The following is a 16,512-nucleotide window of genomic DNA, read 5'->3' on the forward strand; positions in this document are numbered from 1 at the left end:
TTGGAATAGTTTTCTTGTGAAAAATTGACATTATCATTTTGATTGAAACAGTTAACAATATTAATTATTTAGACTAATTAATCACACTATAAAAGTAAAGGGACCAAATTATGTTGAAAATTAAAGTATATAAACTAAATCTCAAGCTTGAACATTTTTGGGGCCAAAATTAAATTTTCACCATTGTCTTATAATGACAAAGAAAATCAATGCTAACCTAAAAGAAATTTGAAGTTACTTGCTAGTCTCCAAGACTCCTGAGGTATTCAAATTATATATAATTATATAATGTTTTAATCGAAAAGATAACATTATTAATTATTTGGGCTGATTAATAAAATTATAAAAATATAGGGTTAAATTATGTTAGAAATTAAAGTATATAGATTAAATATCAAATTTAAAATATTAAAGGACCAAAACGATATTTAACCATTTTCGTAAAATGCAAAAAGAAGGAAAAAATTGTTGATATGCCACGTGTTAACTAAAGGAAGGTCCTTTGACCTTTCTTTTGTATATAGGTATATAGGACTAATTAATAACATTATAAAAATATCGGATTAAATTATGTTAGAAATTAAAGTGTATAGATTAAATATCAAATTTAAGATATTAGACGGGCCAAAATTAATATTTAACATTTTTTTGTAATATGCAAAAAACAAAAAAAGGAAAAATTGTTGATATGTGTAACACCCTACACCCGACTCAATCGTTGAGTCCAAGCAACAGGATGTCACATTCGTCGCCGTAGCGATTACAATCAACTTATTTCAACTTTAAGCCATTGTAAGTTTTAATTCAATCAAACAAACATTAATCTCAATAATCAACCACTTACGGGATTTATATGCATTCACAAAAGCTCCAAGAATTAATCCGAGGTTGAACATAAACCAAACATCCATCATATGATACTAAATTCAACAGGAGCATTCACTTAAGAACAAACAAAATTATACTCAACTAGATACATGCCAGCTTAAAATAAAAACAGAATATACAAAACATTGACAAATTTGGGATTGTTGACTGGATGTTGAAGTCGTAGTTCAAATATCTTAAATTATACCTAATCTGCGCACAAAAAACAAACCATATGTTGAGTAATGGAACTCGGTAGTCTTTTTATGGTTCAAATAACAAAGTTACAATTTAAGAAATTTGTAACATCCAACTAGTATGTCATTCATATCAAGTGTCAAACCAATTCATTTAGCATTGCAATAGAAGTGATCAATTTCATTTACATGGCAACACCTATTATAAAGCCTTTTTAAAACTCAATACCAATCACGAATCAAACATTTATATCATTAACATTATAACAATCAATTCCATGTTCTCTCCACAACAATAAACCATTTAAGTCTCTTTCTAGAGTCGTTCGACTCATTCGTATTCATTTCAGCCTCCCCCAAAGCTCGTTTCCAATTTATTCTCATAGAAGTTCATATATTTCCTTTATCATGATTCACATATATATATATATATATATATATATACAGAATTGATTCAATAGCATTATCTACTTCATTTCGATATCTTTTATCAAGTCACTAACTCATACCAATCTCACCTAACTCATTTCATTATCATATTTATTGTCAATCTATTTCATTACATTTTTAAGTTTTTAATTCCAATTATAATATCACCCCCAATAGCACCATTCATATTTCTACATATCATATCCTGAATTTAATCGTATTTGCATACTCGTACTTTATACACTGTTCTTATCATATGATAATGATTTCATTACAGTTCAATCCAATATATATATTCACATTCAATATCAAAATCACAATTCTATTAATCATCAACACACAATATCTCATTATAAACGTGACTTATGGACCATCTTAAATATGAACAACTAACTAGTTAGAAATATTTCATATGTCATTTCCCAAATTGAATCGTCGAATTCGTCACAGTTTCATACCAATCTTTCGGACTTATTAATCCAATTTACAAATCTCTTTCACATTATCTTTTCATTATAATTATAAATGTTTACATATTAAATCCTTATTAACTTGACTTGGACACAAACTGATACACAAATCCAACCAACAACCCAATTTGGCGCCTAGTGCCTCATCAAATAATTTCCAAATAAAATAGATTGCGCTCAGTACTCATCGGTATGACCAAAGTAAATATCATGCCCAACACTCATCGACACGTAGTCGAAATAACCATTTGGCACCCAATGCCTCATCAGAATCGAAATGTCTAAAGTAATTAGTTTGCACTCAACGCTCATCAGAATGTCCGAAATAAAATGCACCCAATGCTAATCGACATATAGTCGAAATAACTCCACCCGAGCAATTAATAAGGTAATCATTTATCCAATTCCCTTATAAATTCAATTCTAATTCTATAGATCTCAATATCATCAATTTATCACTCATGATATCATTTCATACATAACATAGCATACCATTTGAATTCCAAACCAATTTCACCATTTAATTTAGTTTTATGATTTTCACTTTTATCCAATTTAGGGCCAGTTCTTCATTGCTTTTGAAAAGTGCTTTTGAAAAGTACTGTGGAGAAGTGCTTTTGAGAAGTACTTTTGAGAAGTGCGTTGAAAAAATTTAAGTTTTTGATATTGCTGTCAAAAAGTACTTTTGAAAAGTAAAATGTCCATTTTAGACATGATATTATAAAGTAACAAATATGTATTTAAATAATGTTCAAATTAGTTAATATTATGATATTTTAGTAAAAATATAAAAAATAATTTATTATAACTTATTGTTAATATTTTAATATATAATATTAATTTTAAATATTTCTAAGTAATTAATATTAATTATTTATTAAATTTAATTAGAATATATAAACTATATTTAAATATTTAAATATAATAATTAAATATTTGTAATTAGATATTGACACAATTGTATTATTTTAAAAATATTTTTTATTTTAATTAATGCTTTTAACACATTTGTAAAACTCATATTAAATAACCAAGAAAGAGAACACAAAATAATAGCATCAAACACATTTTAAGTCAAAAGTATGGTTAAAAGGTAAAATAACACCAAAAGTGCTTTTTTGTGAAAAAGCTAAAATTTACTGCTTTTTCATCTCTATAAAAGCTCATCCCAAAAGTTAAAAAAGTTGCCCCAATGATATGTGTTCTTCATTACTTTTAAGAGAAAAGCACTTTTTTTAGAAAAAGTTCATCCCAAAAGCAATGGAGAACACACCATTAATCATCTATCTCAACAATCAATTAAATTTACACCAATATGATTTGATTAGTTATAATCAACTTTTAATTCATTTTATAACTCTTTTATTATTTTTTCATCCTCCTCTCCATTCCTCTTCCTTCATTTACAAGTATTTATACAAGAATATTTAGCCTTAGTATGACATGTTTTTAGGTAACATGAATTATCTTTTCACTATTTATATATATACTTTTAACAAAATTGTCTTTTTGAGTAGTAGTCACTAAATTATTTATATCCACGCCTACAGGATTCAAAATTAAGATCTACTTTTTATTTTTGAAATTAGACTCAATGAAATTTTTACCATAAAAATTTCAAAATTTATTATTTGGTAGATTAATGCCAATTTTTTTTTAAAACCTCCCCTGTTCAACTTTTAAGCATCTACAACTATTCTTCACTAAAAATTAAATATCTTTCAGTACAAGTCTTAGATTACGCTGTCGTTTGTTTCCTTCGAAAATAGGCTCATTAATATTTTAGGCATATAAATTTCATCACCTAATTTTTTTTTTACAATTTATAATGATTTTTCTAAATTAGAACAACTAAACTCGAAATCATTCTGATATTATCTCATAAAAAGTATTATATCTCATACTTTACAATTCCATTGCTTTCACCGCTACTTTTCTGCAACATTAGACTCGATAAGCTTTAATTTAATGTCAGATTTGACCTCTAACTCGATTCTTACAATTTTTAGTAAATTTTCAAAATTGTAATACCATTGTTGTCCATAAAGTGTTTAGTTAAACAATTTGCTCTTCCATGATTTGAGTAAGTTATTCTCATTTCATTATATAACATAATACGTTCCAACCAAATTCAATGTAAATATATATAATCACTAAGCTGCAAAAAATTTCATTGTTGTTCAAATTAGCCTTCTAGTTCGATAATCACTCTCAAACATAACATTTTAAACTCAAATAATTATTTTCAATTTCCCTCGATATCATACCTTGCATGAAAAAATAAATATTTAGTAAATATAATTATTCAATTTATAGAAATAAAACATAACATTAATTAACTTAGTAAGTTCCATATGAAGTTACTTGGTGAAACAGTAACCAAACGAACTTTTAAGGATTATTTGACAATTTTTACTTTTCTGCAACTAGCCTCGATTTGATTCAATTCTCGATTTATACAATAATTGATTTCAAGTTATCAATTCCAAACATGTCATATCATCCTATAATAAGCATGTATCAGTTCAATTTTATTTTTCAAATGTCCCTTAAACTTTTGTATTTTATTCAATTTAGTCCCTAAAACCGAAATAACTATTTCATCAAACTTGAGCTTCATTTTCTAATCTTATTTCAATCTCATCCTTTATAAACTCTCTACTATCTATTTTTATTAAAGTCTCATAATAGCATTACAAATAATTCATTTTAGTTATTATGTTACAAAACTAACATTTAAATTTTATAACTAGTCATTTTTCATATCTTAGTCCAAAATGTAATAATTTAATACAAAAAATTCAAAAATCACTTTTAAAAATTTTAACAATTTTATAAATAATACACAGGCTAACTAAATTAAGCTTTCATGATCTTAAAAATATAAATTAAAAAAAAAGGAACTTGAAACAGCTTACCAATGGAAGGGTTAAAATTGAAGCGTTTGGAACCACTTTATTCTCTAATGGAAGTAAGATGATAAATATCTTCCTTTTCTTTTTTTATATATACACGTTAATTTTATTAAAAAAATTTACACCTGCCAACCGTCCATCATAATTAAAACCCACCAACTAAACAAAGAACAAATGGTTAAATAACCATTGAGGTTCTCAAGCTTTTCATAAATTAGAATTCTACAATATTTAAATTTTTTACGATTTAGCCTTTGGACCTTAAAATTAATTTGGCTGAATTATCAATCTGAAATTTAATTTACTTATAAAATAACTCCATAAATATTTAATAACAATATTTACGGACTAGATTTTCGAAAAATAGAGTCCCGAAACCATATTATTTTTTTAAACACTACTAATTGTCGGGTTATTACAATATGCCAATCCGCTTTCAAATTATATATAATCACGTATCATTTAATTGAAAAGATAACAATATTAATTATTTAAACTAATTAATGACTTATAAAAATATAGAGAGTAAATTATGTTAGAAACTAAAATATAAGGATCGATATCAAATTTAAGCATATTAGAAGGATCAAAATAGAAAATTAGCTATTTTTAGAATATGAAAAAAAAAAAGAATGTATGCCACGTGCCAGCAGAAAAAAGTTCCTTTTGGACTTATATATATATATATATATATATATATAGGTATATAGATTATATATCATAAATACATTAAAACTCTAAGACACATAACTACTTTGTGTTAGGCAAGTTGTATTAACCTATGCAGCTACCAGCCAGCCAAACTTGCCAAACACGGGTGTAGCTAAGGGACAGGGGCCCTGGCCTCCTCAAAAATTTAAGACTATTTTAAGCATTAGGTCATTTGGGTTAAATAATGGTAAAATTATTTTTGGTCCCCAAAGTTTTTAATATTGTTAATTTATCCTTGTATCATTATTTAAAAATAATGTAAAATTTGATTTGGCCCTTCAAATCTTTTAATATTTTAAACCTATCCTTCTATCACTATTTAAAAGTAATATAATTTACATTTGGTCCTTCCAAAATTTTTCAATTTAATCCAATAAATTTGGTAACACTTTTTAGATTTTAATAATCAAATGGATATATTAAGGTTAGTTATTTTGTTAAAAATATTTTTTTATCTCATGCCAATAATGGAAAATAAAAACTTAAACTATGACAAATATCTTATAATTAAATAAGTTTATTCATATTTTAATTATATTATAATTTTTTAAAATTGAGACTTTAATAGTTATAAAAAATTAGATATGTAATGAGAAAAATAATTTATAATATTCAAAATTGAAATATTATTATAAGATTTCATATAATTAGGGCGTAAGCAGAAAAATTTTTAGGGGACCGGATGAAATTTTAATTTTTATAGTTCATATCTTTATAATTTGTAAAGGATTAAATCAAATTTTTATAATTTTAGGAGGAGCCGAGCCTATGCCAAGTCCCCGACTTCGCTCCTGCATATAATATTAATAATTTAAATATTATATAATATTTAAATAAGATATTTCCTAATAAAATTATTCATAAAATAAATTATGTAACACCCCAAATATATAGGGTTGGATGAAATAATTAAGTAATATCTTAAGGTTGGTGGTTAAGTAATTTGTGTTCCCTTAAAGAAATCTAAGGTTATATTAAATGTGGCCAGTAGCCCAATTAGTTGAGCATTTTCCTTTTCTCTAATGAAATCCAAGGTCAAAGTCACGTCAACCTCACCTCATTTCCATTCGTTTTTCAGCTGAAGAGGTATTTACCATTTAGTCCCTTTAAATTTGAAAACCTTAGCTATTTAATTCTTTTTTTGAAACACAATTGAATTATAGTTTCTTTTTCTAATTAAATTGAAAATTTTCTCCTCTCTCTCTCTTTCTTCTCTCTTTTCTTTCTTATAATCTTTTTTTGCAAATATTTTCTTTTCATTGCTGAAATTAATTTTTGCATCTCGAATTCGAAATCAACCTTCGTTCAACCCGTTCTCCATATCAGTTTAGTATACGCCATCAACATCCCTAATCTTACCAAGAATCGGTAAGTTCAATTCAATTCAAATAGTTAATCCCAAATTCTCATAGTAATTACATCCAATGTTAATTTTTCATCTAAATTAACAAATCTTGTCGACATTCCTAGTAATCTTGATAAATATTGAAAACAATCTCTAATTCTTGTGTAAATGACATTTGAAGGAACTGATTTAGGTATCCCAAACCAGATTTGAATGAGAGGGACATCGCTTGGTCTTCCGGTAATAAGTGTGTGTTTCTTTACAAATGAATCAGGGCAAACCGTGCCTCGAGATAAGGTCACACGGCCAGCCACACGGACATGTGGGTCACCCATGTGGACCACATGGCCCCTTCACACAGCCATGTTTACCCTGAAACCCTAGGAATACGTTTCTCACACAGCTTGCCACATGGTCGTGTCTCCCTTGCACCTTGATTTTTCAATTTCCACACGACCTAGCCACACGATTGTGTAACCCCTCCACACGATCCAGGGCTCTCCACATGGTCCAGTCACATGGCCATGTGACCCATCTTTCTCAAATTTTGCAGTTTTGCCAAGAATTTTATGATTTGTGCAAATTAGTCCCTAAATGATTCCAAAACTATTTTTGGTGTTTTATTTTATTCAATTGACTCTTTGAGGATATGAATTATGCTAAAAAGCCATGAATTAATGTTATGTTTACATGATTGCATGAATTGTGATTAATCATGTCTATTGTATCTGTATTTGTGGATTGTTTATACAACATGTTGTATGACACCATCATCAAATTGAATCCTTGAAAAGTACTTGTTTTGGCTACTGTATTGATTAGTTGAGAATATATTTATAAATGCCATTCTCACTCTGTTATAGGCATGATATCTGTATCTGTTTTGTTTTGTTATAAAGCATGTGATAATTTAATGCATGGGATGGGATGTTTTGTAAGGAGGAAGTTCTGGCAGAATATTAATCTGCAATTCTGGAGGTTCATCCACATATTATCTAGTAGCTTTTATCCGCAATTAAGTTGTGTATTCATAACCATCTAGCAGTGTATTAACCTGCAACACCGGTGGTTCGTCCACCAATTATCTGGCAACTTTTATTTGCATTTATGTTGTGTATTCACAACCATTTGACAGCGTATTAACCTGCAAATTTACGATTTATTCACAACCTGATGTGTAGGGATAGATGAGTTCTAGGGAACTCTTATGGTGTGTAGTAGTGGGGTAGGATCTTTTCTATTAAATTTGTAATTGTGTTGCATCCATAAAGCATGTGCAAACAAATCTGAGATATTTGAGATGATATATATATGTACGTATATATGTATATGTATATGATGCTGATCTATTAATCCGTTATTCCGAATCTGTCATTGCAAATTACTATATGTGATGTGGTTTTATATGTTAATCGGTTGCACTGATTATCTTATGATGGAACTCACTGAGTTTCATAGCTCACCCCCTTTTATCTTCTATCTTTTTAGATAACTCACCAGGTTAGGACACAGACACGGTATATAGATGGACTCGACTTTGATTTATTAAAATATTTTAAATTTATTATTCGACATTTTTCTATCATTATTCAAAAACTGAAAGTTTCTAAATTAATATAATGTTTAGAACTATTTATAACTTATCCCAATCCTTAAATAGGAGAATAAATGTGCTTTAGCAACCCATATCCTCTTGCACTGACAACAATACCAATACCAACCGACCTAATACTCAATCAGCCTAGGCTGTGAACTTTTAAATTGATACTCAGTACGTAATTACATTAACAATAAGTCCAAAATAGTATGTATTAACTTGTATTCTCAATAGTCAATACCAATATGGTACTGATTATTCTCTTCAAAAAATTACATTACTGATTATTATTTCTTTAAAGAAATAAAGTATTAATTATCATGATAAATACTTTAATATATATATTTTATCTTAATCATATTTCTCATAATTACATTGAAAACTAATATAACTTTAATTTTTAACTTAATTAATAATTTAATAGTTTTATTTGTGTATAAACATATTTTGTATATATATAATTGAAGTATATTTGCATGTGTATTGATATATATTTTATAGGAAATTAAAGATTTTATTGCAAATATATATGAAAAATATTTAAAATATAGATAAATTGAAAATGATACATCGATCTTGATACATATCGATATAAAAATAAAAGCAATATATCTTCCAATACGGTGTATATTACCTTGATATATACTTCCTTATTTATTTATAGCATAATGACTTATTTAGCCTTCTAACTTTATAAGAAAAAATCATTTTATCTCTCCATTTAATTTTTTGCTGTTTTAGCTCTTAAACTTAATTTTTTCATCTATTTTGGGGTGATTTAACAAAAAAAGTTTTTTAACTTTATTGACGCTGAAATACATGTAATTGCGACATGGATAACATGTAAACATTTAATTAAATTTTAAATTTTAAAAATTCAAAAAATTAAAAATAGTTTTAAATTTTTAAAATTATTTTAAAATTATATAAAAAGTATATTTTTAATATTTTAAATTTTAAAAATTAATTAAATGCTAATGTGTTATTCACGTGACAATCTATGTATATATTACATCAGCAAAGTTAACAAATGTTAATTTTTTCATAATTTTGGGATGATTTAATAAAAATACAAATTTAAAGACTAAAAGAAGAAGAAAATTAAATAAATGACTAATTTGATTTTTTTTAAAAATTGAAACATCAAAAACTAATTATGTCTTTATTTATTCATTCGCGTAAGAATGTTGCTTAAAAACATAAGGTTAGTGCGATGAATTAGTGAATAACTACAGCTCAAAATTCCCACTAGCCCTTTAAGCTCCACTAGGCACAATCACAAAGTCATCCCAGTGGGAGTATGTTCTAACCTTTTGGGTTTTTTTTTGTCGAATTAGATAATCAAGTTAATTATATAATTAATATATAAATGTATTTTATATAATAATTTAATAAGTATATAATTTTTCCTTTAAAAATAAATATATAAAATTTATTATTAAGAAATTAATCTAAAAATAAAAAACGTTATCTCATATATTTTTATTATTTTAATAAAATTATTATTTGATGTTAATATAGTTTTAATAAATTAATTATTTAATAATTATTTTAACCTTTAATTGTCTTTTTCTTAAAAAAATTCAATTTTATCCTTAGTTGATTACCTTGTTTATAAAATACTTGTATCACAACAAGCAATTTAAAATTATTATAAAAACTAATTCATTAAAGATTATATCAATGCATAATTTTCATAATATTTAATTTTTGCTCTCATGTTTTTAACATTATTTTCATTAATCTTATCGCAAAGTATCTAACCTGATCACCGTTACAATAATTAATCTCAATGATATTGTTGTTTTCAATCTAGACTTGTCTAAGAGCATGATTACTTTCTTAAGCTCGAAATCCCACCTAAATTTTGAGAGGGATTAGATAAAATATTAAATTCGAAAAATAAATTTAGACAAAAGAATTAGTCTCGTGTAAAATACGAGCTGGACTTGCGCTCAAACATTCATGACTTGAACCTAGTTAGCTTGATTGCTTTTTAATTATGCAATGGATTATTTTATTTTATGTATATTATGTAATATATATCACATAAAAAGAAATATATATAATAATAGATAATACGATAACATAAACAATAAAAAAAAGTGAACTGTATATGTTTAAATTTTTAATAAAAGAACATACATATTAATTTATTAAATATTGAATTAAAAATCGTACAACTTTTTGTATAAAAATGAGTTTAAGTTAATAATTTATAAATACGAGTAAATTCTGTTAAAATTTAAGGTTTATATTTTGAACTAAATCGTATTTGGGCAAATGTAAAATATACTAATACCATTAGTATACATGATCTAATCTAACCCATAAGCACTTTTTTTTAATTGAACCATTTATCTAAATGAACCCTTAAGCATTGATAGATCCTTAAATTGTTGGATTCAACTGATGTTTGAGCTTTTATCTTATAGATGGAAAGATTGAAGAAAAATGAGGTTGAAGCATAATTTTTGCAAGTTAAGAAGAGTGAAGCTCAAATCAGATTTACTCTTTACTTAAGGCCCTTAATTGTTGTGTAAATTCTAAGGCAACAAAGCTTTTTCTGTAAGATGTGGTCATGCCTAATTGCAGAACTTTTTGGATTAATTAGGAAACAGAGGTTATGTATTTATTTCATTAGAATTCTTAATAAATTAAGTTTTAGGAGATTTGTTTTAGGGTTGTTTGTTAATAAGAGACATAAGTTTAACGAGCTTCCTTTTGATTATCGAAAAAGTAAAGAGAGATTAATTGCTAGGCACTTTTTTTCTCAAATTTTGTACATCTATCAAATTTTGATATCGTTGTCGAGAATTAGTGTATTAATTTTTATTTCTTCTATGAGAGTAGTAATGACCATCCAAGGAAGGACTCTCAGATATTTAGTCATGTCATATTTGAATCAATACTCACTTTGCATCTAGCACCCAAAATAAGGTATCTTTTTAATTAAAAATACAGATAAATTTATTGCTTATTTTTTGTGGTTTAGATAATGAGGATCCGTATAAGCACCTAAAGGAATTCTTGTTGGGAAATGTACTAATATTGTAGTAAATATATAACTATTTTTATTTATTTGAACGGTAAATAAATAAATAAATAAATAAATAAAATTAATTTCATATTTCACTATTATGTCCTTTTTGTATTTCTATCTTTTCTATTTTGCATGCATAGCGAAATTGTGACAAGCAAATATAAACTAAAGATAAGTGACATTGTAAGAATGTTTACATTGTAAGAATGTTTACATTGTAAGAAAGACAACTTATTTCAGTAAATAATCTAAATAAGTTTGTAATCCCGTAAAAGAATCGAAGTGACCATTTGATTCAAATACTAAGAAAGATTATTATGTCGTCTACAATTCCAATTGGGGAGATGACTCGTCTTGGCTATCAGAACTATTGACTCCACGGGTAGAGACATAGATGTATTCATTGGTAGAATGATACATTTGACTGGACTCAAGATGAATTAATCATGAATCAATTTGTGAATTTATTCACTTGTGATGTTTATAGTGTGATTTACCTAAATCTTGAGTTAGTCACCAACCATGTGTATGCAACTCATGTGTTTTGATATAAGTGGAGGCTTATACTCTAAAGATGATTGAGCCCATAATCAACATGTTGGGTTCATGACTTATATCTGACACAGCTTTACTAACAATAGCAGAATTTATAGCTCAATTAATACTAAATTATGCCACACCTATAATAAAAAGTGAAAGAAATAATGTTATATATATTAAATATATATATATATATATATATATAAATCTTATTTAACAATTGAGTCATAAATGAAGTGGTAAAGTACTTTGTATATAAATCCTTATCATTTTCAAGTTTCATCCCTAAATATTTTTATTTAAATATTTCATATAAAAATACTAAAATATTATTATAATAATAAATTTTTAACCTAATTGATGTAAAACTCCTCGTATCAATAAAAATAAATATAAAAATCCCTGTTTCACAAAAACTTATCCTTGACATGGACCATCCAACTGCATTCATGCAACACTAGTTCCAACAAAAATAAATTATCATGCAAGTAACTCACCAACTAACTAGCAGTGGATTTGATCATTAACCCAAATAAATTCTATGTTTGATTACTCAATCCAACTGTCCAACCAAATGATTTGTTACTAAAATTGTTTAAATATCACTCACGAAAAAAAAATTGTATAAAATTGTGATTTTATGTTATTTCTATTACTTTTCAATAGGAGAATAACAAATCAAATTTCTTCTTATAATTTTTAATTTTTTTTCTCTTGAAAAAATTTAAATTCAACTCAAAATACTAAAAATAAGGAGCAAAAATTTGATTTGTCATTGTACTATTGAAAAGGGATAGAGATAACGTGGAATCACAGTTTCATACTATCCTTTCTCTATTCTCACGTCGTATGGTTATTGCAATTTGGTGATTATATGCTTATTTTTTTAATATTATAATTCAATTTTAGCAAAGCTTTGCATTTTCAAATGATTCCTTCTCTTCTATTTGCTGTCTCTGCAGCTTTATATTCTTGCCTTTGTTATTTTTCAGGCCAATCTGTCTAGTGATCTGCCCCTTTCTCTTTATATGATTCATTATTTTGCTTAATCCCCACTAACACAACTTTAATTGTTCTACCAATCGATACGTTAAAATACTCTCTTTTTTTAAAAAAATCTTATAATTTTATTTTTAAAAAGAATTCAATATTTTATCTATATATTAATTTAAAATATTTTATCTAAATTTTAATTTAATATATTTTTAAATGAGTTTATATTTGATAGATTGACAATGTGTAACATTATACATCAATTATATTAAGATTTATCATCAATAAATTATTAAATATATAGTTTTAAATAATTAAAAGATGGAATATCATCTCGTAATTCATTAAGAAGTTATATTAGGTTAGTACATTAAATATAAATATTATATATATAAAATAATAATAGACTTTTTTGAGGAAAAAAAAAGATAAAACTTTAATTTTAAAAGATGAAAACGAGTTTTAAAATTGACCTAAATTAAGTTAAATTTGAATTCAAAATTGATCATGGAAGCAAGACAGCTCGAGCACAGATGCAACCTTAGCCGTTAAGTTTCACTCGAGAGGACACGCGTACAAATCTTAAAAAGTAATATGAAAAAGTAGATATAGCCTTTTCAGAATCCACTATATAAAACAATAGCCAATGTCCATCCCTTCACTGCACCAACTCTTCGCCCTTCTGTAAATTTCCCTTCAAAGAAAAGAAGAAGAAAATACCAACAACTATCAGCTAACGATGAGTTATTACAATCAGCAACAGCCTCCTGTTGGCGTTCCTCCTTCTCAAGGTCTAGCTCTGATTTTTCACTTTCTTTTTTACATATTTATGGTTTTGCTGCATTATGATTGATTGATTGGATCTGGTTATCTGGTGGATCTGATCGAGAACCTTTTTTTTTTTGTGATTGAGAACTGTACAGGTTATCCACCGGAAGGTTATCCTCCAAAGGATGCTTATCCACCACCGGGGTATCCCCCACAAGGATATCCTCAAGGTTATCCTCAACAGGGATACCCTCCGCAGGGATATCCACCTCAATATGCTCAACCTCCTCCTCCTCAGCAAAAGCAGAGTTCCGGTATCATAGAAGGCTGGTAAGTGCACTCTTTCTCCATTCTATCCATATACGTATAGTTGTTTAAGATATAGTTTTTAAAAGTGATGGTTTAGTATCGTTGTACGAGTTTATCTACCGTATATGGTCAGATCTACTCATCTAGGGATAATTCTGATTTCTGCAAAATTCAACTGAGGGCGTGCTTTTCGGGATAAAATAAAAAATCACAACAGCTCATCACGATTACCGATAAAAAGGAATAGGAGTTTTTTAACGTGATAAGACTGGCAGTTAAGTGGTCAACATCCCGAAAACACCCCCATGCATAGTTCTTTTATTTCTTTTCTCGACGGTTAGGGGGTATTTCTGTTATTTCAGATTTTCTTCAAACAACTTCCTCCGTGTTCTAGAAAAGGTTGTTGTCGTCTTGAAAATATTTTATGACTTCTTTTCCCTGAATATTTCAAGAGGCAATTCAAGACAAAACTTTCGACAAGTTTTAAGGTTGTGATAGGTTAACGATAGATGTAATTTCATTATTAAAAAAATAATTTTAAAAGGAAAACACGAATTGATTCATAATAATTATATTAAAAATTTTATAAATATGAAAAAAAATTGTCATAATTTGTATTCCATAAATATTAAAATTGTAGTCGTTTTTATATCAGATAATCGTCAACTCTAACGAGGATTACCTTGTCAAATGTTGGTGATGTTTGACATTCTTTTGATTTAATAAGTTATATTGGTTGGCATTGCAGTTTGGCTGCTCTTTGCTGTTGCTGTCTTCTGGAAGCTTGTTTTTGACGACCTTTTCTCCAATGGCAGCTTAGAAAAATATTGAATTTATAGGAGGAGAGTTGAATTCAATTACCATTTTCAAACTTCAATTTCAAATGTTCTTTCTCTTCATCGCTTTTTTTCTTTTTAATAATTGAACCCTTCATTGGATTTGAACTCTTGTTGACATACACAGTAATATTAGGATCTTTTTTCTTTGTTCTATATATTTATGGATTTTTATTGTTTTTCATGGCCGGCTGATTGATTTTTACTGTTTTATACTTGGAAGCATATATAAAAAAGAAAAAATGAAAGGATTATTATGAAATGCTAACCAAAGAAAGGTTTTGGGATTCTTTTTCTGCAAATGATCTTCTATTTTCCTTCTCGTGGTGGCCAAGCACAACTGGACAGCCACTTATAGGCATTGGGTGGTGTCACTGCTGCAATCTAACTTTAGACCAATCCCATTCTCCTCGTTCAGTAAAACTGTAACATTTACGTAGACATTGAAATAATCCACGCAATGGTCCCTAAGGGCAGCCATTCATCCAACCAGAATTGAATCTTCTTCCCATTGCCCACACTCCAACCTATATTTTCTTTTAGTAGTCCCCGAACATTCGACGAAGAGTCTATCGATACTCTCCGGGCAATCTGTTCTCAGCTTGTATTTTCCTCCCAATATTCTTTCACAAAGACCTTTATTAGTCACTGAGTTAAAAAGCAAGTTTTAACAAGAAGCTTTCATTATGCTCTTTAAGCCTCCTTAAACCAAAACCACAATTTCTCCAAGGCTTACAACATGTTTCCCATTTGACTAGAGAGGCCTTTCCTTCCTCATTCCACAAGCCCCAAATAAACTTTCGAGCAATCCTCTCAATTTCATTGCAGACACCCTGTGGTATGAGGACGTTTAGCATAAAGTAATTATCGACTTCACCCTGTTGAGAGCCCTTTTGCATCCCATCCACTGAGCTTGCTTCTGAAACCCTTTTTATGAAATAACATCTCAAAGTAAATTCCCAAATCATCGACCTTGTTAAACCCAATGACATTACTATTCGAATCCATGATCTCCACCCTTGTGTTGTGAGAGAAGAATCTTTGGGTCTTTTGTGAATTAACCCTATGGCCTAAATATTTACGGTAAAAATGTAGGAGTTGGTGTAACATCATAGCTTGCTTCCCTTTATGACAAAACAGTATGAAGTCATCCTCAAAGAATAAGTACGAAGTCGAAGCTGTTTCCTTAATTCCCAAGTTTAATAGGTTTCTATCCACTACCCAAAACTTCATTAATCATATGATTTAACCTTTTCATTACAATGATAAAAGGATATGGAGATTAGTGGATCTCCTTGGCGAATTACATGAGACCATATGAATTCTCCAGTGAGAGTTTCATTCCAAAAAAGTTGCATCAACGAGGAAGATATACATTTCACAATAATAGAGATAAGTCTAGTTGGCAAGCCAATATCTCGCAATGAGTACTTTATAAGTTTCCATCTCAACCGGTTGTAAGTTTTTTCTAAATCAATTTTTATGGTCATCC

At 27.8% G+C, this 16,512-nt stretch overlaps 1 protein-coding gene across 1 annotated transcript; it reads left to right on the top strand.

The window, feature by feature from the left end:
• The first annotated feature begins 13,742 nt into the window (after positions 1 to 13,742).
• On the top strand, positions 13,743 to 15,204 carry LOC108477265 (cysteine-rich and transmembrane domain-containing protein WIH2-like). The gene is made up of 3 exons (XM_017779763.2): positions 13,743 to 13,898; positions 14,031 to 14,205; positions 14,933 to 15,204. The coding sequence occupies exons 1-3, from the start codon at positions 13,847 to 13,849 to the stop codon at positions 14,976 to 14,978; spliced, it is 273 nt and encodes a 90-aa protein (XP_017635252.1). The 5' UTR covers positions 13,743 to 13,846; the 3' UTR covers positions 14,979 to 15,204.
• The last annotated feature ends 1,308 nt before the right edge of the window (positions 15,205 to 16,512 follow it).

This window comes from Gossypium arboreum, chromosome 12 (genome assembly GCF_025698485.1).
Source record: "Gossypium arboreum isolate Shixiya-1 chromosome 12, ASM2569848v2, whole genome shotgun sequence".
Taxonomy (NCBI): Eukaryota; Viridiplantae; Streptophyta; class Magnoliopsida; order Malvales; family Malvaceae; genus Gossypium; species Gossypium arboreum.

Bases quoted from the DNA above. Each gene is read 5' to 3' on its own strand.
- LOC108477265 (XM_017779763.2), top strand. From the start codon at position 13,847: ATGAGTTATTACAATCAGCAACAGCCTCCTGTTGGCGTTCCTCCTTCT. The intron at 13,899-14,030 runs GTCTAGCTCTGA...AGAACTGTACAG, and splicing joins TGGCGTTCCTCCTTCTCAAG to GTTATCCACCGGAAGGTTAT. The intron at 14,206-14,932 runs GTAAGTGCACTC...TTGGCATTGCAG, and splicing joins TCCGGTATCATAGAAGGCTG to TTTGGCTGCTCTTTGCTGTT.